The sequence below is a fragment of the Hylobates moloch genome, unplaced genomic scaffold (assembly GCF_009828535.3).
Source record: "Hylobates moloch isolate HMO894 unplaced genomic scaffold, HMol_V3 SCAFFOLD_15, whole genome shotgun sequence".
In the NCBI taxonomy this organism is placed as follows: Eukaryota; Metazoa; Chordata; class Mammalia; order Primates; family Hylobatidae; genus Hylobates; species Hylobates moloch.
This window is the reverse complement of record NW_026652290.1, coordinates 43798134-43820122: the sequence shown is the minus strand read 5'-3', so window position 1 is coordinate 43820122 and position 21989 is coordinate 43798134. Positions and strand designations below refer to the sequence as shown.

The window sequence follows — 21989 nt, the reverse complement described above, 5'->3', positions numbered from 1 at the left end:
AACTCCAAATATCTAGAATGGATAGCATGTCTGTAGACTCTTTTCTTTAAATATCACTGTGTCTTAGCCAGGATTTTTATAGAAGTTGGATAAAAGTTAATTGCAGAGGGTTGTGGATTGCTAATTCTCCATAGTAACAGATTCATAGGCTTTAGAAATCAGAATTGTTATTTTAACATGAAGGTAAAGAGGCCTAACACATGTTCTTACCTTAATTAAGAGCTACTCCATTTCCACATGGCATCAGGTACCAGGCAAGATAAGCTAAGATACTCTGCAGAAAGGAATTTCGGATCAGGCCAACACTTGTTCAAGTGTTTTCCTGAGACCCTGAATTTCCATATGATAAAGCTTAGCAAGTTAGTTTGAGTCTAAAACTTTTCAGATTCAGTATTATCAGCACCTGAACCTGAAAACGTTAAAAAAAAAAAAAAAATCAGGAACTGTTCTGGAAGCCCTTCCTGGCCTTTTATGCCAGCTCCATCTTGTACCTACCAGCTGTCCTACAAAAGGAAAACATAGTGTCCAAGGCTTGCCCAAGACCACTGTGTCCAACCTTGTTCCCTTGTTCTCTACCTTTGGTCCTCCACGCCATTTAACTCTGTTGAATAGTCCTCAGATGTGACATTTATATGTGCACTCTCCAATACTGAACACTGGTACTATAGTTTTCCTCTTACATATGTTAGCTTAGCTGGGTTGTTTGTTTGTTTGTTTTTCTATTTTGAGATGGAGTTTTACTCTTGTTGCCCAGGCTGGAGTGCAATGGCATGATCTCTGCTCACTGCAGCCTCCGCCTCCAGGGTTCAAGCAATTCTCCTGCCTCAACCTCCCAAGTAGCTGGAATTACAGGCATGCGCCACCACGGCCAGCTAATTTTGTATTTTTAGTAAAGATGGGGTTTCTCCATCTTGGTCAGGCTGGTCTCAAACTCCTGACCTCAGGTGATCTGCCTGCCTCCGCCTCCCAAAGTGCTGGGATTACAGGCGTGAGCCACTGTGCCCAGCCAGCATGTTCTTTGAGCTGTGGACTGCCCACTACCTCTAGCATACAACCCCTCTTCCAGCCTGTCTCCATGGAATCTATTCTGTCTCCAACCACACAACTGGCATCTGGATGAAAAGCTTACCCAGAACAGTTGATTCTAAGCTGCAAGGCTTTACATATGTGCTAGCCAAAGTGAATGAGCTGCAAAATGCATTTGGATAACTGAATGGGTTGATTTGCCTTTATGGAATTAGGTAATACTGCACAACTGCATGAGGTAAATGTTTACCAAAGACAATTACCTTAATTGTAACAAAATTAACATTTTACTTTCCTGTTTATTAGACCCCAAGCCCATCTGTCTTTTTTTTTTCCCCCTTTTTTGAGAGAGGGTCTGGTTCTGTCACCCAGGCTAGAGTGCAGGAGTGCAGTGGTACAATCTCAGCTCACTGCAGCCTCGACCTCCTAGGTTCAAGTGATCCTTCCACCTTAGCCTCCCAAGTAGCTTTTTTTTTTTTTTTTTTTGGCAGAAACAGGTTGCCCAAGCTCCGTCTGTCTCTTTAAAAGCACTCTAATCCATGGTGTCTTTCCCTCCTGGACTCAAAACTCCCACAGGCAAAATTAAGATCTAATTCATCTTCCTAATAGATGCTCATTATTTGTTGACATGCTCCCGCAGCCAAGTAACAGAAAAGCTGATAAAATGTTTAAATTAGGTGTATTACTTGAAATAAACATTGTAAATCTACTGAGGAATATATTTACAAAAATATTTAGGATGTTCTCACAGCTGAATGATGGATCCATAAATTAGTAGAAATATAAAAGTTTATTGTTAAATTCATACATTATAAAAGTGATCTTTTAAAAAAAATCCAATATTCACTTAAAGTAGACATAATACAAATTAGGCTACTGCCCATCATATATTTTTTGTATGCTTCTTATGAAAAATGTCCACTGTTGTTTCATGACATGGTCTTAAATCAAAATCACAATATCCAAGGGAAAAACGACTCTAAGAAGAGAAGAAAAGAGTATCATTAAAAATGATACAAAAACAGTGCTACACATTTACTCATAAGATTATATCCTACCTGTGGTTTCTTAAAATAATCAAGTCCCCTTCCAATCTTAATCATCCATCCATTGTTGAACCTGTTGAAATTAGTACATAGTATATTCAAGACATTTAAGTCAGACTATTAATAAAGCAGTAGTGTATTAAGTGTCAGCAAAATTTCCCCCTAACAAAGCAAACCACTTCCTCCAGTGGCATGAGTTGAATCAAACCTGGGGTTCATTATGAGCTATGTCCACAATGAAAACAGTCATAGAAACAATCAGTTGATTTAATTACCTGATAGTTTAATCTTGAATTTCAGCTTGTTGATAAAACTTTTTCGTGATCTGCTAACAAGTGGTGGCAAAGTGTATTCAGGGAAACTGGTGGTGTTTCAAGAGTTCCCCTACCTAGAGATGGGGAATGTGCAGGAGGAGCTCTGGACCCTGACCTCTGCTTTAACTACAGCAGCTGCATTTTCATCTGTTTTGCATATTTAGTTTGCGATTAAGTTTTTATTAAAACTGAGTGCCCTTGCTATAAACATAACCACTGTGCTAAACAAAAGGAAGTTATCACTAAAATAACCGCATATTGTTTTCTTACAGACTCAGCAAATTGTCATGCCTACTAGAATATTTAATAACCCATAAGAAGTAAAGCCACATTAAGTAAATATTAAGTTCACTAGAAAATAAATTATCCTAATATCATAACTATATATACAGTTGAGTAGATAGAAAAGTATTTTCTTTTTCTATATGACACAGAACATGTAAATATTATTCCATTAGGAAATATTAAATTCACACACAAAACACTTGGCTTACTTTGTTGAAAAGAAACCCAAGTGTTTTTTTCTTCTCAAAAGTGAAAAAGTACTAAATGGAGTTTTATTTGAATTTCAAATATTTATAAATTATTAAATATTTATATGCAAGTATATAAAAAAATTTTTAAAAATCTTAAGTACATATCAACTGCATAAAAATTAAAACATTATCGTAGACTAACCTGATTTCTCGGTCATGTATTGAAGAAGAGTACTGAACTTCCAACAGCACTCCATGACTCCTGAGTGACTCTTCTATTTCTTGCAGGCCTCTACTTTGCTGTGCTTGCTCAATGCCCTGTTAATAGCAAAAATACAATTATCTGCCTCAGTTATTTTTTTTTATTTTTTATTTTTTTTGAGACGGAGTCTCGCTCTGTCGCCCAGGCTGGAGTGCAGTGGCGCAATCTCGGCTCACTGCAAGCTCCGCCTCCTGGGCTCACGCCATTCTCCTGCCTCAGCCTCTCTGAGTAGCTGGGACTACAGGCGCCCGCCACCACGCCTGGCTAATTTTTTGTATTTTTAGTAGAGACGGGGTTTCACCATGGTCTCGATCTCCTGACCTCATGATCCGCCCGCCTCGGCCTCCCAAAGTGCTGGGATTACAAGCATGAGCCACCGCGCCCGGCCACTGCCTCAGTTATTATTACTATCCTAAATTATCCCTAAGCTATACATTCTATATCACAGGTGGATTAAGATGGAAATGTTCTATACTAGTTTCAATGTCTATTATCTCAAAGAAACAACCAAACAATGTGAGGTAGTTTAAAGAGCAATTGTTTTTATCAAAATCATCTTTTTTTCTAATGTGAATATAACTCCATCCTGTCTCCTTAAATGTAGTTTAGAATAGTTTTAGTCATCCAGGTGGAGCTGACTGCTTTTGAAATCAATCATAGAAATCATAATTATTTAGAAGCATTCCTATTTTAAGTCAAAACCAAGATAGAGATGCCCACTACCATATCATGCTACCATCCCCCAGATACAGTAATTGGTAAAGAAACAAAATTGTCCATAGTGCAGACAGTGTGATTGCCTCCTAGAATATCCAAGAGACTAAACTAACTAACTATTTGAATAAGCGCATTTAGCAAAGTGGCTAAATACAAAACCAGCATCCTAAAATCAATAACTTTTTTTTATGACATGTTATGCATACTGTTAGATAATAAGTTTAATTCCCAAGGAAATAAATCTAGCTGAAGCACTGCATCTGTGTTTTCCTTGACTGGACTACATCTTGTAACTGAATAAAGTTAATAAGTTAAGAAAGAGTAAGTGCTTTCAGGTACCTACTTCATCCAGAGAGGTGAGAAGGTGAATAGTTTTTACTTTACATGGTCTCTTAATAAGCATCTCACAAAATCGAAGAAAGTTATACAGCTAAAAGACATTAGAATGGATTATTACTAACTTAGTACATTGAATACAATATTTCATTATATTTTAGTACGTTCACATACCTGATGAGTATGTCTAATATAAGGATCTTCTATCCAAACTTCTGTAACTGTCTCATTAAGGTATTCACGAAAAAGTGACTCATAACTGAAACCTGTTGCATTCTCTTCTATTTTAATTTGCTTGTGATATTTTCCATCTATAAAACACAGGCTTCAACAGTAAAACCAGTGACCCATTTTTTTTTACACATTTTATATTTTATATATAGTGATTAATCAGCATCAGATACATATTAATTTTTTTAACTTACTCATTCAGCAAATACTTACTGAATGCCTACTACATATCATATACATTGCAGGATGTTACACGTACAAAGGTATTTAAGGCAAACTACTCCATTAGTGATTTCTGCCTTCACAGAGGTTAGGCAAGGGGGAAAATCTAGAGGTTTCCTGGAACAGGTCCTTGAGCCAGATCCTATATACCAGGCAGTTTGTTGAAGGGAGTAGTGTATATATAAAGGTATCCAATAACTTCCTGTCACCATGGGTAGCACCACATACTAAAACTCAGTGGCTATCTGGTCCTTCTCTTCAGACTTGTCTTTTTATGTCTTGCAATCTAATAACTAACGTGAGTATTAAACATGAATGCAGGGCAGGGCACGGTGGCTCACGCCTGTAATCCCAGCATTTCGGGAGGCCAAGGTAGGTAGATCATTTGAGGTCAGGAGTTCGAGACCAGCCTGGCCAACGTGGCGAAACCCCAGCTCTACTAAAAATGTAAAAAGTAGCCAGGCATGATGTCAGGTGCCTGTAGTCCCAACTACCTGGGGGGCTGAGGCAGGAGAATCACTTGAACCCAGGTGGATGTTGCAGTGAGCTGAGATCACGCTACCGCACTCCAGCCTGGGCAACAGAGCAAGACTCTGCCTCAAAAAAAAAAAAGAAGAAAAAACATTAATGCAGTATAATATGAAGCTTCAAAGTCTTTCTTGGCACGTGTACAGTTTTAAACAAATTTATAGTACTTCTTGGTACTCAAACTAAAGACTGGGATGTCACAGGATTAATAGGATAGATTTATTGCTTTTGTTAATTCAAAGTGAACATTGAAAAAGTTATCAGAAATCTTTAAGGTTTTAAAAAATATGACCCCTGGCTGGGCGTGGTGGCTCACACTTGTAATCCTAGCACTTTGGGAGGCTGAGGCGGGAGGATCACCTGAGGTCAGGAGTTAGAGACCAGCCTGACCAATATGGCAAAAGCTCAACTCTACTAAAAATACAAAAATGAGCCAGGCTTGGTGGCGGGTGCCTGTAGTTCCAGCTACTTGGGAGGCTGAGACAGAAGAATTGCTTGAACCCAGGAGGCAGAGGTTGCAGTGAGCCGAGATCGCGCCACTGCACTCCAGCCTGGGCGACAGAGCAAGACTCCATCTCAAAAAAAAAAAAAAAAAAAAAGTGACCCCTAATGGTAGTCCCTAAATTATATGGTAGCCCCTAAATTATACTTTACACTTTGTTTAAAAATCAGTAGTTTGGATTCTGTTCCAAATATTTCCACATAGATAATGTTGACAACTATGCCTTATTTTTTAAGCCAAGATAGCCATATAGAGGTTAATTTAATTCCATGTACTCAAAACCACAATGCTGAAGGTACTATATTTCATCAATGTTTTGGAGTAAAATTTCATTCTAAATTTCAAACTGGGGCTAAGGAAACAATTTTATTCCCACTGAACCAAGGAGCTCAGTGGGAGGTCCCCAGAGTATGTACTGATACAGAATAGTAGGAAGAGATGGGGAAAGGGGTGTAGAAAGTATAGAGAGGAAGAAAAGCTGGGGCCTGGGGGCACTGGCTTTTGTAGGCAGCAGTACCTTTGGCTATCGAAAGCAGCAAGTATGCACTCAGGTAAGGGTGGAAATGGCCGTTTACAGACATTTGTAAACTGGATGCTTAGGAGTAGGGAACTAATAATAGGGAACAATACCTACGTGACCTCTAATCATTAGGAATACTTAACTCCTGAGGTGTTTGATTCACAACAAAATCTGAGAGAAATCCCAGGAGTTTCTTTAGCGTCTTTCATGATTTTGGTCATTTCATAAAGGGAAATATAAATAAAAATGCACAATTTACATTCAGTATTCCTCTGTAGTATTTCTTAACATAGGGTCCACACATAAGCTTCATACGGATTTGTGAACCCCTTAAAAATGGCATGTAACATTCTCCAGTATGTAGAGCTTTCATCAGATGTTCAAAGGGGTGTCTGACATTCCCACCCCCAACTAAAAACAAAAACCAAAGAAACAAACAAAAAAATTAAGAACAACTCCTGTATGGGAGTGGAAATGCAGATTAAATCCTGTAAGCTCCCAGGGACAACTGGTCCAGACCACAGAGAGCTCCTTTGGAGGTCAAGAGCCAGAAACATTGGGAGAATGGACGGTCACAGTTGTTTATGGATGCGTTTTCTAAAACAGCCTCTTTACCTTCTTTTTCTTGGTCCAAGTACTTCTTTATGTTTTCTGCTCTGTCCATGTATTTGGAAATTTTTTCTCTGAGATTACATCTCTTAGTATTATCTTTGGTACCTACAAATTAAAAAATATACATTATCAAGTATCAAAACAGTTTTTCTATTTAATTTGGGCATTATTTTCAGTTTCTCAAGTTTTCTACAAATTTCCTATCCTTTAGTATGGTTTGCCTCAGTCCTCAAACACACAATAAGCTCAAATTTGGCTTGAACATACAAGACCTTCATATTTACACGAAGCGTGATGCAGCTTGGTTTAGGAGTGGGAACTCTTGACACTATGTCTCATCTCTGGGACACCAAATCTGGTGGGATGAAAGGTGGCTCATTACATGTCAAACTCATGTCTGAGCACTATTTTATCCTAATTACCCAAAAGTTTGAAATTTTTGCGTAATTAAAAGATAGCAAAAAATATTTATCTCCACAAAACCAGCTATTCTTTAAGGCCTCCCCATTATAGTTAATGCACATTTTTCCAGCTACCACAAAAATGTTATTTTTGAATATACATGATCATAAAGTTTTACCCCAACCACCCCTCCTTCCAAGTCAGTCAATAAATCACTTCGTGTTCCTTCCCTTCTTTCCTTTCAACATCGCTTATATTTTCCATAATAATTTCATTTTTTGTTTGTTTATTTTGAGACGGAGTCTCGCTCTGTCACCCATGCTGGAGTGCAGTGGCATGATCTCGGCTCTCTGCAACCTCCACCTCCCGGGTTCAAGCAATTCTCCTGTCTTAGCCTCCCAAGTAGCTGGGACTACAGGCGCCCACCACCATGCCTGGCTAGTTTTTGTATTTTTAGTAGACGGGGTTTCACCATGTTGGTCAGGCTGGTCTCGAACTCCTGACCTCAAGTGATCCTCCCACCTCGGCCTCCCAAAGTGCTGGGATTACAGGCGTAAGCCACCGTGCCCAGCCCATTTTTGTATTTTTAGTAGAGACGGGGTTTCACCATATTGATCAGGCCTCTGACCCCTGACCTCAGGTGACCCGCCCACCTCAGCCTCCCAAAGTGCTGAGATTACAGGCATGAGCCACAGTGCCCAGCCAATAATTTCATTTTAATCTCTCATTTTAAAAAACATTTTGAGTTAATTTTTTATATTTACAGAAAAGTTGCAAAAATGGTAGATAACCTCCTTCACCTAGATTCTCCTAATGTTAACATATTACAAACCATACTACAAGTATCAGAGCTAGGAAATTAACACTGAAACAATACTAAGAACTAATCTACAAACCTTATTTGAATTTCACCAATTTTCCCACTAATGAAAGTTTGCTTTCTGGTCCAGGATCCCATATTGCATTTAGTTATGTGTCCTTAGTCTCCTCCAATCTGTGTTAGTTCCTTATCTTTCTCTGCCTTCTATGACCTTGACATTTAGGAATAATATTGGTCTGTTATTTTTGCAGAATGTCTCTCATTTTGGACAGTCCGATGTTTTCTCGTGATTAGACTTGGTTTATGCATTTTTGGCAAGAAAATCACAGAAGTGATGTGCCTTGCTCAGTGGGTACATGATGTTGATGTGTCTTACTACTGATGATATTAACTTTGACCATTTGGTAAAGGTGTAGTTCAGATTTCTCCACTGTAAAATCACTATTTTCTCTTTTGTAATTTGTAAGTACCTTATGGAAAGATATCCTGCTTCCCATCACTCTCCCACTAATTTTAGCATCTGTTGATGGTCCTTGCCTGCAACAACTATGACTGTGATGTTTGCAAAATGGTGGTTTTCTATTTCCATCATTCCTTCTCAATCTATTTATTTGATTAACTAGTATGGGCTCCTGGATATTTATTTTATTCTATGAGTTATAATCCAATACTATCATTTTCCTGCTCAAATTTTATTAGCTTTGGCTTTGACATCTCCTTCAATGTTAGTTCCTGTGTCCTTCTGTCAAGCCCCCATCGCTATTATGTCCTTACATTTTGATTCAGGATTTTTTTGTTTCGTTTTGTTTTGTTGAGACGGTCTGGCTCTGTCGCCCAGGCTGGAGTGCAGCGGCATGATCTCGGCTCACTGCAACCTCTGCCTCCCAGGCACAAGGAATCCTCCCACCTCAGCCTCCCAAGTAGCTGAGACTATAGGCACACATTACTATGCCTGGCTAGTTTTTGTATTTCTTTTCTATTTTCTGTAGAGACAGGGTATCTTCATTTTGCCCAGGCTGGTCTCGAACTCCTGGGCTCAGGCAATCTACCTGCCTTGGCCTTTCAAAGTGCTGGGATTATAGGCATGAGCCACCATGCACAGCCACAAGATGTTTTAAACCAAACTTGTCCAACTTTTGCATATGGCCCAGAACAGCTTTGAATGAGGCCCAACACAAATTCAGAAACTTTTTTTTTTTTTTTTTGAGATGGAGTCTTGCTCTGTTGCCCAGGCTGGAGGTGCAATCTCAGCTTACTGCAACCTCTGCCTCCCAGGTTCAAGCGATTCTCCTGCTTCAGCCTCCGGAGTAGCTGGGATTATAGGCACCTACCACCACACCCGGCTAATTTTTTTGTATTTTTAGTAGAGACAGGGTTTCACCATGTTGGTCAGGATGGTCTTGATCTCCTGACCTCATGATCCACCCGCCTCGGCCTCCCAAAGTGCTGGGATTACAGGAGTGAGCCACCGCGCCCGGCCGGTAGAGTTTGTAGTTCTGACCAAAGCACCAACCCATAAAGGGCTCCCGTCTGGTGCCTCAAAGCTCCTGTAACACTTTAATTATAAGAAGCTTAAGCTAGAAAGCACAGAGGGAGCTTAGTCCAGACCCGGAGTGTCGGGGGTTGGGGAGCAGGAGCTGATCTCATCAATTTAATACATAAATATTGAGTGTCTACTGTGAGCCAGGGTTGTGCTGGGTGTTAAGGAATATTTGGGTATTTCTCAACATTGAATAAGTAATAGGAAAAGTCTCACTGTCTCCTCCACAACCCTGCGCATTTCTCACACCGAACTTCATCCGTTTAAGAAAAACTTTTCTTCTCCTACCGCTACACAATTTTACTTTGGCTTGCTTTAAATGCAAATGTTTAAACAGAAAATTAAAAATAATCGTATAATAAACACCCTTATTACCCATCACCTAAATTTTTAAAATTAGCATTTTTGCTGAAATAGAGCTTCGATTTTTAAGAAATTTTTGCTTAAGTAAAATTAACTAAAGACATCAAGCATCTCTTTATACAACACTTTGGTCTGCATCTCTAAAAATTAAGGATAGTTTTCGAAAACAAAATCATATTGCCTAAGAAAATAATTTTAATGTCCCCCCAATCTATATTCAAACTTTTCTAATAGATCCAAAAATGTCTTTTAAAGTTCGTACAAACCCAGGTCCTATCAAAGCTTATATATTACATTGCGTTGTATCTTATATCTCTTAAGTCTTTTAAAATCTAGACTAGTAGCCTCCCCACCTTTTCTAGAGGACATCAATCTATTAAAGATCGAAAAGAAAGCGGCCCAGTTGTCCTGTAGAATATCCCACCTTCCGTATTTAACTGCTTCTTCATGGTGTGGAAGAATCATTTTTAACTCATTCACTTCACCCCAGACACAGCAGGAACCAGCTCCTTTTCCTCAGGTCCTCCCCGCCTTGGCTCATTGCTCACCTTTCAGAACCTGCAGAAGCAGATCAATCCCCTCTTGGTAACACACCAGAGCCTGCGGATACCGCGACTCCGAATCTAGTTCTACCGCCCGCTTTAGCACAGTGGCTGCAGCTGTGCTCTGCGGATCCTGCCCCAGCCCAGACTTCGCCATAATTCCGGGAGTTCTCCTCCGCCTCAACCCAGGATGAAGTTGAGCGGGTCTGCTGCGCTTCCGGGAAGTGGTCATGTGATACCCAGGCGCCTGCGCTCTCTTTCTAGGGACTTTACTGAGTGGGAGGGATTTCGCCGGAACAAAAATGCCTCAGTTTGCAGGTGGCGCTCACTGCGACGGCAGGCTTTGAGTGTAGCACTTGGTAGTTCTTCCTCTGCTCTGCTTCCCTTCGGTGGAAAAGTTCAGGCTGAAGGTTTAGCGGGTGCTGGTGAGTGGGGAATGAGTCGCGGAGAGTGCGGCATTCTTCGCAAGGTGTATCCGGGAACCCACTGCAGATCCTAATTGATTTTCCCTATTGCGTTCTGAGTTGGCCGGTTACGGCAACCTAAATGGGTCTGCACCTGATCCCGTCACATTGGCTCCCGTAAGGCCATTGGCCTGCAGGATCCCCCCGTTTCCCAGTTCGCAGGATCCAGGGCCACGCGGCTTTTTGTGCGCAGACTCTTGGAGCTCAAGAACGGAGCCGCCGAGGCCGGACAGCTTGGGAAAGGGAATCCAAGCAGCATTTTCTGTGCTGCTGCTTTATTCATAACTTAGGGTTGCCATTGGGTATTAAGGTTGCTTTTTTTTTTTTAATGAAGATAGAAAATTGCCTTTATTTTTGTATTGCTTCATTTTATAATGCAAACACCCAAGAGTTGGCAGTTAGAATATTTGCCATTTTATTAAAACTGATTTGTTACCATTTTGATCGACACCTACCAAAAGCTGTTTGTTCTGCCCCTTTTGTCAAGAGGCAGTAATGAGGGCTGCCTACTACTTGTTAGGCACTAGGAGTTCAGAGAAGAGACACGCTTCCAGCTTTCAGAGATCTCTAGTATCTCTGCAAGAGTGATTCCATGTTTTGCATTTCAGAAGTGTTTTTCCCTCTTTGATAATTATATACATTGTCGGTTTAGAAAAATCGGTTTTTAACATTCCTGTTGCATGCGTGCTTTTTGTAAAAAGACAAACTGTCAGTCGGTGGGGGGGAGAAGGGGGGAGTAAAAACGCCTTTTTTCATACCCCCAGGGGTATGTTAACGTTTTTCTGACGGTCTTCCAGAGTTTTTCTGTGATTACACACGTTCACAGACATTTAAAAAAATAGAAATGCGATCATACTTCTCCTGTGATGCCTGATATTTTCCTGTTTTACAGGAGACAGCATAATTGTTTCAGGGTCCAGGAGTTATGTGCCTAATTATTAACAGTAACTTTTACTTTATTAAAACGTATTCCTTGCCGGGCGCGGTGGCTCACGCCTGTAATCCCAGCACTTTCGGCGGCCGAGGCGGGAGGATCACGAGGTCAGGAGATCGAGACCATCCTGGCTAACACGGTGAAACCCCGTCTCTACTAAAAATACAAAAAATTAGCCGGATGTGGTGGCGGGCGCCTGTAGTCCCAGCTACTAGGGAGGCTGAGGCAGGAGAATGGCGTGAACTCGGGAGGCGGAGCTTGCAGTGAGCCGAGATCGTGCCGCTGCACTCCAGCCTGGGTGACAGAGCGAGACTCCATCTCAAAAAAATAAATAAAATAAAATAAACGTATTCCTTAAGTCAAACGTGGTGACACACACCTAGCTCCAATTACTGGGAAAATTGAGGATTGCTTGAGGCTGAGTTCAATACCAGAAACATAGCGAGACTCTGTCTCTAAAAACTTGTAACTTTTGACTATCACACCTTCAGAAGTCTGTAAGTATTTGAACTTAAGTTATTCTGCAAAAATATATTATGTGTCTGCTATAGGGCAGATACCTCTTTACATAGATGTTTGGGATACTTCTATGAATGTAACAGACCCAAAACAACAAAATCTTAAAAACCCTTTTCCTATGGAATTAGCATGCTATTGAATGGACATGCACTAAACAACAAAACCTAGCAGATAATTAAGTTAATCAGAAGATAAGCACAACAGAAAGAAAAGTGAAGAGGAATTGGGAGTGTTGACAGTTGGGGTATGGGTGAAAATGTTAAATGATGTGATCTGGGTAGACCTCATTGAAAAGGTGAGATTTGAACCAGAAATTGAAAAAGATAAGGAAATTAGCGATGTAAATATCAGAATCATTCCAGGAGAGGGAATAGTCAGTCAAAGGGAGCATGCCTGCGTGACTAGTTCTAGATCAAACAAGGGGGGCAGCATGTCTGGTGATTGAGCAAGAGAGTAGTTGGAGATGGAGTCCTGGAGGTGGGGAAGGTTGGTAGTGCTGTACTACAAAGACATGAGAGGGTGAGGGTTAAGAATTAGAGCCGGGGGTGGTGGCCCATGCTTGTAATCCCAGCACTTCGGGAGCCCAGGCGGGCCGATCACCTGAGGTCAGGAGTTAAAGACCAGCCTAGCCAACATGGCAAAACCCCGTCTCCACTAAAAATACAAAAATTAGCCAGACGTGGTGGTGCGAGCCTCTGATCCCAGCTACTCAGCAGGCTGAGGCAGGATAATCGGTTGAACCTGGGAGGTGGAGGTTGCAGTGAGCCAAGATTGGGCCCTCCAGCCTGGGTGACAAAGCGAGACTCTGTCTCCAAAAAAAAAAAAAAAAAAAGGGGAATTTGGTTTTCGCTGTGATCGAAATGGACAAGCATTGGAGGTTTTAATTTTTTCATAAATAAACTTTATTTTTGAATAGTTTTAGATTTTCAAAGAAGTTGTGAAGATGGTACAGAGTTCCTATATATGCTATGCGGTTTCCCCCTTACATGTTTGGTATACCTGTGTACAGTTGATGAACCAATATTGATACGTTATTAAAGTCCATACTTTATTTAGATTTACTTAGTTTTTGCCAAATGTCCTTTTACTATTCCAGGATCCCATCCAGGATACCACATTACATTTAATGGTCATGATTTCTTCCTTAGGCTCCTCTTAACTGTGACAGTTTCTCAGACTTTCCTTGTTTTTGATATCATTGACAGTTTTGAGGCAGTTAGGTATTTGGGAAGATACTGGAAGAGAGTACCTACATAAATTATTTGGAATTCTTCTGAATGGGATATTTGTTCTTTCTCATTAACTTATTCACTCATTTGTATTAGTATTAAGTTAGGGTTGTTTTTTTTTTTGTTTGTTTGGATTATAAGCCAGTAATACTTTGTTACTTATTTTGTTGCTGAAATTGTTCCAGCTTTGGCTACAGTTGACTCCAGTGTCCCTTTGACATACCCCATCATTATGTTTTTTCCAGTAGTTCCTTTCTGGCATTAAAGAGTGCTCCAGACATAATCAGCCATTTCTCAAAGGAGCACTGGTTGCTTTTATTAAAGAATGCAGCCAAGATCTGGGCACTGGATGTGCTCCTTGCCACTGAGTGCTATTGCTTTAAGTCCTCTCAGCTAACAGAGCTAGCCCATGTATATATGCGTATCTATAATTATTTCTATATCCTTCAATATCTATATTAAGCTAAACATGAGTTCCATTTCCAATCTAGTATATAAGGATCATTGTAGCCTTCCCCTCTTGCTTATGTGTAACCTCCCACTTCAACAGTGAGAATCCTGGCTCTCTGGAAGATTTTTGAGCAGAGTGACATGATCTAAGATTTAATGAGGTGATTTATTGCTGATATACAAAACAGATATTAGGGGAATTGGAATGGAAGCAGAAGTCCAGTTAGGATTTTCTTGAGATCTAAGTGATCAGAAAGATTTTTTAACGTGTGAAGCTAAATATGTTGGATTAATACCTAACCTTGATACGAGGAAGTCTGGTAAAATAATTTAACATTAGATAGGTTCAGTTGCTGAGGAATGTTTCTGAGGTCTGGCTCTTTTCAGGAGACGTCTTGCATTGATTCTCACAGTTCCATTGCTTTATCCACATCACAGGAAAGACTTGCAAAACTTGAATGAGCTAGAATCTGCGGGACACTGAATTACAACACTTAACCTATTTTAGTGTGTTAGAGTAGAAGTCTCCAAACCCCAGGCCTCAGACCCAGACCGTTTGTTGGCCCATTAGGAACCAGGTGGCACAGCAGGAGGTGAGCTGCAGTTGAGTGAGCATTACCACCTGAGCTCTGCCTCCTGTCAGAGCAGTCCAGCATTAGATTCTCATAGGAGCGTGAACGCTATTGTGAACTGTGCATGCAAGGGATCTAGATTGCTTACTCCTTATGAGAATCTAATGCCTGATGATCTGAGGTGAACAGTTTCATCCTGAAACCTTCCCTGCCACCCCTCCCTATCTGTGGAAAAATTGTCTTCCATGAAAGTGGTCCAGTGCCAAAAAGGTTGGGGACTGCAGTTTTAAGAGTATTCTTATTAGCTTTGTAATAGTCTAAAAATAATAAAAGCTACCATTTATTGAGGGCTTCCCACATGCCACGTACTGTTTTAGGTGCTTTGTAGAATAACTCATTTGCAAGACAGGTATTTTCTTTCTTTTCTGGGGGAAAAATTGTAATGCACGAATTAAGTAACTTGTCCAAGATATACATGTAGTTCATGAACTTAATCTTTCTGCTGTCAGTATAAGTCAGTATAATAGGCTACAGTTGTTTTCTGTCTAATTAAATAAATATGACCTTTTTAGGTTATAGAAGCAATGTGTGTGCATTGAGAATAGTTAAAAAAATACAAATAAGCAAAAATAATTCACTTTTTAACAGAAAGGTGTTATGGTATAGTGAAAATGCACTCGCCTAGGAATTAGGAGAATGGGGTTCCAGACCACAAACTTTATTGATAGCTGGATGTACTTGGATAAATTATTGAACTTTCTGGAATTCATGATCCTCATTCATAAAGTAAGGATGTGGGCAGTCAGTTCTAATTATAGGAGTTGGGATTTCTTCAGTGCCTTCTAGCTCTTTAATTTTCTGTGATTCTATGGCAAAGCATTCTTTATCTGCCTTCATTGTTGAAGAAGACACTTTAAATGATAGTAATTTTGTGGAATCAATCTAGATCTGACTCATTTGATGAAAATGGGATGTGGTTAATGTGTATAATTACTACCTGTGGTTGAATAAAACATTTGTAAATTAATTTGTGCCCTTATTGTATTAAAATAACCAATATGTTTTACTGTTAAACTTAAGTTTACAATTAATTTGCTGCTTAGTTTTTTAATACTAGAGAAGGGGAAACCTGTTCATTTCCAAGACATAGTTGACTGATGGGTCTACTTCCTACTTCCCACAGCCTCTAAAGAGAGCAATCACTACACTTATGGCTGGGATTTTGCGCTTAGTAGTTCAGAGGCCCCCAGGCAGATTACAGGTAAGTGCTTCTTTTCAAGAATTTGTCTTTTCTACCCCTCATGAATTTTTTTTTTTTTTTTTATCACTACAAGTCAAGCTAAGTTCTTTTTTTTATTTTTTTGAGACGGAGTCTCGCTCTGTCACCCAAGCTGGAGTGCAGTGACACGATCTGGGCTCACTGTAGTCTCCGCCTCCCTGGTTCAAGCAATTCTCTTGCCTCAGCCTCCCGAGTAGCTGGGACTACAGGTGTCTGCCACTACGTCTAGCTAATTTTTGTATTTTTCGTATACTCGGGGGTTTCACCATATTGGCCAGGCTGGTCTCCAACTCCTGACCTTGTGATCCACCCGCCCCGGCCACGCAAAATTAAGTTCTTTCACCAGTTCCTTTTCAAAATTGTTTAGATATTGAGAGTTGATCTTGTTTATATATGGTTTTTCTGCTGTTTTATCCCTAAAGATCTAGAATCAAAAAAGATTCTTTTTCTGGAAAACATGCCAATAAAAAATGGCTGTCATTGATTCCCCTTGGTCTGTCTTAATCTTAAAGTTTTAGGTGGTTTTTCCCCTCAGATTATGGAAGGAGTGTATTTTCAATAATAAAATATTAGAAAAATATAAAAAATCAGAAGGAAGAGAAATAATCTCTACGAGACTACGAGACCCTCAATGTTAGTATTTTCATGTATCTCCTTCTAGGCTTGCTTTTAGAAAGTGCAGTGGTGCAGCCTAATCTGCTCATAAGGGCCAGAGCCTACATGAGCCTATTGACCTGCTCCTGGCTGCAGATGACAACAATGTAAGGGGCTTTATATATATTACCTTAACCTCAGATTAATCCTGTGAGGTCAGTATGATTTCCTTTTTAGAGCTGAGGAAACTGACTCTCTGAGAGAGTAAGTGTCTCATGTCTCACAGCTGGTAGGCAGCAGAACTCAGCCCAGTGCCTGTCTTCTAGTGGTTTATGCCATCTCTGCAATGCAGGAAATCCTGGGAGGGAATGATGGGAATGACTGTTGCCCATTCCCACAGCAGTATCCTGTTATGAAAGGTTGGCAGTGAATCCTTTTTCTTCAGCAGACTGAGAGAAATGGGATTGGAGGAATGTAGAGCAGGAACAAGAGGTAGGAACTAGGAGTGATGACACTGTTAGAACTAGAAGGGAAACTAGAAACTCATTTTGGATTTCTTTTGTATTGTCTTGTTAAATGTGAATTATTGCACATTGTCTAGAGCAAGAGTTGATAAAGTATGGCCTTTAGGCCAAATTCACCCTGCCACCTGTTTTTGTAAATAACAGTTTTATTGAAAAATAGCCACACCTGGCTGGGCGCAGTGGCTCACGCTTGTAATCCCAGCACTTTGGGAGGCCGAGGTGGACGGATCACGAGGTCAGAAGATCGAGACCATCCTGGCTAACACAGTGAAACCCTGTCTCTACTAAAAATACTAGCTGAATGTGGTGGTGGGCACCTGTAGTCCCAGCTATTCAGGAGGCTGAGGCAGGAGAATGGCATGAACCTGGGAGGCAGAGGTTGCAATGAGCCGAGATTGCACCACTGCAGTCCAGCCTGGGCGACAGAGCGAGACCCCGTCTCAAAAAAAAAAAAAAAAGTTTGCATATTGTCTGACTGCTTTTACCCTGTGATGGCCAAGCTGAGTTTTGGCAATGGAGACTACGTAGCTCTAGAGCTGGAAATGTTTACTATCTGGTCCTTTACAGAAAACGGTTACCAATCTGTGGTGTAAAAGTATATTTATATGCTTTTAGCTTTATGTTATGTTAGTGCTTAGATGGTATGCATTCACTCAGCTAGGGAGCTAAGCTATACCTTTAATAATTATAGGGTAGGTTGGAACAGACTTTTGTTACCTAAAGATTGGTGGGTATGGATTTCTGTACTGACAGAATTCTAAAAAACAAATGATTTATATCATATTTTAGACTGTGACAAAAGATGTGGAGTCTCTTATTTGTACAGATTGGATTCGTCACAAATTCACCAGATCAAGAATTCCAGAAAAAGTAAGAACAGTTTGATTTTTTTTAATGTTAGTGTTGTTTTTAAAAATATGTTTTAAGTAGTACCTATTTTTGTAATATTGAAAGATTTTATGTTAAATTATATGTGGATGTAGGTGATGGTACAGAGTTTAAAGCATAGTGGGATTTATGTAAATGGTGATTATAAAAATAAAACTGTTCTGTCACTTGTGTCACTGGCCTTCACAGTAATGGGTGTTTATTATTTCAGTCTACTTATTCCTGCTTATGGTTTGTACACGTGTGTTGGTATCACCATTGTCCTGAGAAAGCAGTGGGTCTTCCTACTCAGGCTCTCACTGTGTCACTCTTCATTTTCACTTTCTGTATTGATCATTGTTACTTTGGATCTTTCAGCTTTTTCTATTTCATTTCTGTGTACCTATCATTCTTTTAGATAATATTGACTAAGCCCACCATTGATTTTTGTTTAAAAAAATTTTTTTTAAAGAGAGTTTTGCTGTGTTGCCCAGGCTGGAGTGCAGTGGTGCAATCTCAGCTCGCTACAACCTCCGTCTCCCAGGTTCAAACAGTTCTTGTGTCTCAGCCTCCAGAGTATCTGGGACCACAGGCCCGTGCCACCACACCCGGCTAATTTTTGTATTTTTAGTAGAGACGGGGTTTCATCATGTTGCCCAGGCTAGTCTTGCACTCCTGATCTCAAGTGATCCACCCGCCTTGGCCTCCCAAAGTGCTGGGATTATAGGCGCCCGGCCTGTTTTTATTTGTTTTTTAATTAATAGTCTTTATTTCTTAAAGCAGTTTTAGGTTTGCGGAAACATTGATTGGGAAGTATGGAGAGTTCCTATATGCTCCCTCCCCCCAGCATACACAGTGTCCCCCACAACTGATGAACCAACAGGACACAGTATTATTAACTAAATACCATAGTTTACACTAGCGTTCAGTCTTCACGTTGTGAAGTTCTATGGGTTTTGACAAATGCATAATGTCATGTATCTACTATTACAGTATTATACAGAATAGTTTCACTGCCCTAAGTATCACCTGTGGTTCACCTATTTGTCCTTCCCAACTCTCAACCCCTGGCAACCACTGATCTTTTTATTATCTCCATGGTTTTGCCTTTTCTAGAATGTAATATAACTGAAATCATATGGTATATAGCCCTTTCAAACTGGCTTCTTTCTCTTAGCAATATACCTGTAAGGTTCCTCCATGTCTTTTTGTGGCTTGCTTGCTTATTTTTTATTGCTGAATAATATCCCATTGCATAGACATACACAGTTTATTTGTGCATTCACATATGGAAAAACATCTTGGTTGCTTCTAGTTTTGGACAGTAATGAACAGAGCTGCTATAAACATTCATGTATAGATTTTTGTGTGGACATAAATTTCCAACTCATCAGTTAAATACCTAGGAGCATAATTGCTGGATTGTATGGTAAAGATTATATTTAGCTTTGTAAAGCCTGGGTTTTTTGTTTATTTGTTTGGATGGGGGGGGTTCCTAATATTTTTTATTGTGGTAAAATACACATATAACATTTACCATCTTAACCACTTTTAATTGTGCTATTCAATGGCATTAAGTACATTGACATTGTTGTGCAACTATTACAACCATCCATCTCCGGAACTCTTTTCACCTTGCAAAGCTGAAACTCTATATCCACTAATTAATAACTACCAACCTAGGCAACATAAGGAGACCCAGTGTCTACCAAAAAAAAAAAAAATTAGATGGGTTTTGTGGTACACACCTGTAGTCCTAGCTACTCAGGAGGCTGAGCATGGAGGATTGCTCAATCTCAAGAGGTTAAGGCTGCAATGACCTATAATTGTGCCACTGCACTCCAGCCTGGGCAACAGAGCAAGATCCTGTCTCCGAAATTAATAATAATAGTAACTCCCCACTTTCCTCTCTCCCTAGCTTTTGGTGACTACCATTCTCCATTGATTTTCTTAAAAGATAAAACAGTATTACCATTGACTACTTTGATACCTTTAATGTACTTGGTGTTCTTTTATCAGAAATCTCGTCCAGGTACAATAGTTCACACCTGTATTCCTAGCATTTTGGGAGGCTGAGGCAGGAGGATCACTTGAGTCCAGGAATTCAAGACCAGCCTGGGCAACATAGTGAGACTCTGTATCCACAAAAAATTTAAAAATTAGCTAGGTGTGGTGGTGCATGCCTGTAGTCCCAACTACTCAGGAGGCTGAGATGAGAGGATCACTTTAGCAAGAGGTCAAGGGTGTAGTGAGCCATGATCGGATCAGTGCACTCCAGCCTGGGCAGCAGAGTGAGACCTTGTCTCAAAACAAAATAAAGAAATCTTTTTTATTTTTCAAGTCATTGTCTTTCCACTGCTATTCTTTCCACAACTATATTGTCTTATATCTTTCCATGTTTCTTACTCTGTATTTCTGGAAGGATAGATACAAATGTTGGCATTCATTTAAAATATGCAAGGCTAGACACAGGCAGGAGAATAACACACACTGGGGCCTGTGGGGGGCGAGTGGAGGGAGAGCATCAGGAAAAATAGCTAATGCATGCTGGGCTTCATACCTAGGTGATGGGTTGATAAGTGCAGCAAATAGTGCAGCAGATTGCCATGGCACACTTTTACCTATGTAACAAACCTGCACATCCTGCATTTGTGCCCTGGAACTTTAAATAAAATAAATATGCAAGGCAGTGGTTTCGATCATCAACTGTGATAAATGTGAAAACCTTTAAACCTCATGAAAATAGCCCCTGACTATCTTTTTTTTTTTGGAGATGGAGTCTTGCTCTGTCTCCAGGCTGGAGTGCGGTGGTGTGATCTCAGCTCACTGCAACCTCCACCTCCCGGGTTCAAGCTATTCTCCTGCCTCAGCCTCCCGAGTAGCTGGGATTGCAGGCATGCGCCACCACACCCAGCTAATTTTTGTATTTTTAGTAGAGAAGGGGTTTCACTATGTTGGCCAGGATGGTCTTGATCTCCTGACCTTGTGATCCACCCACCTTGGCCTCCCAAAGTGCTGGAATTACAGGCGTGAGCAATCGTGCCTGGCCCCTGCCTATCGTCTGAACTTATTCCTGTATTCTCCTGTATTCTCAACTGGTTTCTAGACATTGCTACTTGGATAACTTATAGGTATTTCAAGTCTATCATTGATGGGCATTTGAGTTGGTTCCATGTCTTTGCTATTGTAAATACCACTTCAATAAACATACATGTGCATGTGTCTTTATAGTAGAATGATTTATATTCATTTGGGTATATACCCAGTAATGGGATTGCTGAGTCCAGTGGTATTTCTGGTTCTAGATCACTGAGGAATCACCACGCTGTCTTCCACAATGATTGAACTAATTTACATTCCCACCAATAGTGTGAAACCATAATTCACTATTCATATCCAAATTCATATCCAAAATTCACCTCATCTTACTTTCCCTCCAAACAACCAAATAAAAAAGAGGGTGCATCTCTTGTATTAGTTATGTCAGTTAATGCTACCATCCTCTATCTAATTTCCCAGACTAGAGACATCTGAATCAAGCTCAGCCTCCCTCTTCTTCACCCAACACAAATCCATCTATATTATTGCGCAAAGTTCCCGTATCAGTCCTTTTTCTGTTACAGCTACTGTAGTTCAGGCTCTTAAACCATGGTCATAAGTGCCTCCTAACTGGGTTTCCTTTTATCAGTCTCTATCCCAAGTTGGTTTTATTCTCAGGTAAGAGTTTTCTTTGCAAATCTCTTAGAAACATGGTCCTGTTGGTTCTAACCTTCATTAACTCTGTATCCCCAGCGGTAATTTCCAAAGGCTCAACATAGTCGCGCATAGTTTAACTTCATCCCCTGCATTATTTTTCGTGCTTTTTTTTATATTAGCCACCCTGAACCATTTGCCTTTCCAAAATATTTTGTGCTCCTTCATACCGTTCCTTTAAATATTCTCACCTTTCTTTAGTGCACCTACCCCTTCCTCTGATCTCCACCATCCTTCTCATCCTAATCTCTTCAAAATCCCTAGAAAAATATAAACAAGCAAAACTCACCAAAAAATACTCTTAATCTTACCCACCCCGAGATAACTGCTGCCAACTCCTTCCAC

The 21989-nt window shown here is 40.2% G+C and overlaps 2 protein-coding genes across 7 annotated transcripts in view; one reads left to right on the top strand and one right to left on the bottom strand.

Moving 5' to 3' along the window:
- Positions 1 to 21989, top strand: part of MRPL30 (mitochondrial ribosomal protein L30) — a 64101-nt gene that overhangs the window by 17031 nt on the left and 25081 nt on the right. For 2 of the 5 annotated variants that reach the window (XR_009209955.1, XM_032178929.2), the window contains exons 1-3: positions 10769 to 10884; positions 15811 to 15888; positions 17814 to 17894. Coding sequence is in view for 3 of the 5 variants with exons in the window: in XM_032178929.2 (XP_032034820.1) it covers positions 15838 to 15888; positions 17814 to 17894 (132 nt within the window). In the remaining 2 variants the exon portion in view is untranslated. Of the gene's footprint in view, positions 1 to 10768; positions 10885 to 15810; positions 15889 to 17813; positions 17895 to 21989 lie in introns of those variants that run through there. The other 3 variants (XM_058428420.1, XM_032178930.2, XR_004252456.2) reach the window with 2 other exon arrangements.
- Positions 1798 to 10694, bottom strand: MITD1 (microtubule interacting and trafficking domain containing 1). Of its 2 annotated transcripts, XM_032178925.2 has the most exons (7): positions 10466 to 10694; positions 6796 to 6897; positions 4352 to 4488; positions 4185 to 4271; positions 3065 to 3180; positions 2085 to 2145; positions 1798 to 2005 (listed from the first exon to the last, which is right to left on the bottom strand). In XM_032178925.2, the coding sequence occupies exons 1-7, from the start codon at positions 10689 to 10691 to the stop codon at positions 1910 to 1912; spliced, it is 825 nt and encodes a 274-aa protein (XP_032034816.1). In that variant the 5' UTR covers positions 10692 to 10694; the 3' UTR covers positions 1798 to 1909. The 2 variants fall into 2 exon arrangements, with proteins under 2 accessions (XP_032034816.1, XP_032034817.1); XM_032178926.2 differs by lacking the exon at positions 4185 to 4271 and having other exon boundaries at positions 10466 to 10693.

Excerpts from the sequence above, each read along its gene's own strand:
- MITD1 (XM_032178925.2), bottom strand. The coding sequence starts at position 10,691 with ATGACCACTTCCCGGAAGCGCAGCAGACCCGCTCAACTTCATCCTGGG. Across the intron at positions 3,181-4,184 it reads TTCTCACCTCTCTGGATGAA|GGCATTGAGCAAGCACAGCA; the intron begins GTAGGTACCTGA and ends TGCTATTAACAG. Across the intron at positions 2,146-3,064 it reads ATACATGACCGAGAAATCAG|GTTCAACAATGGATGGATGA; the intron begins GTTAGTCTACGA and ends TAATTTCAACAG.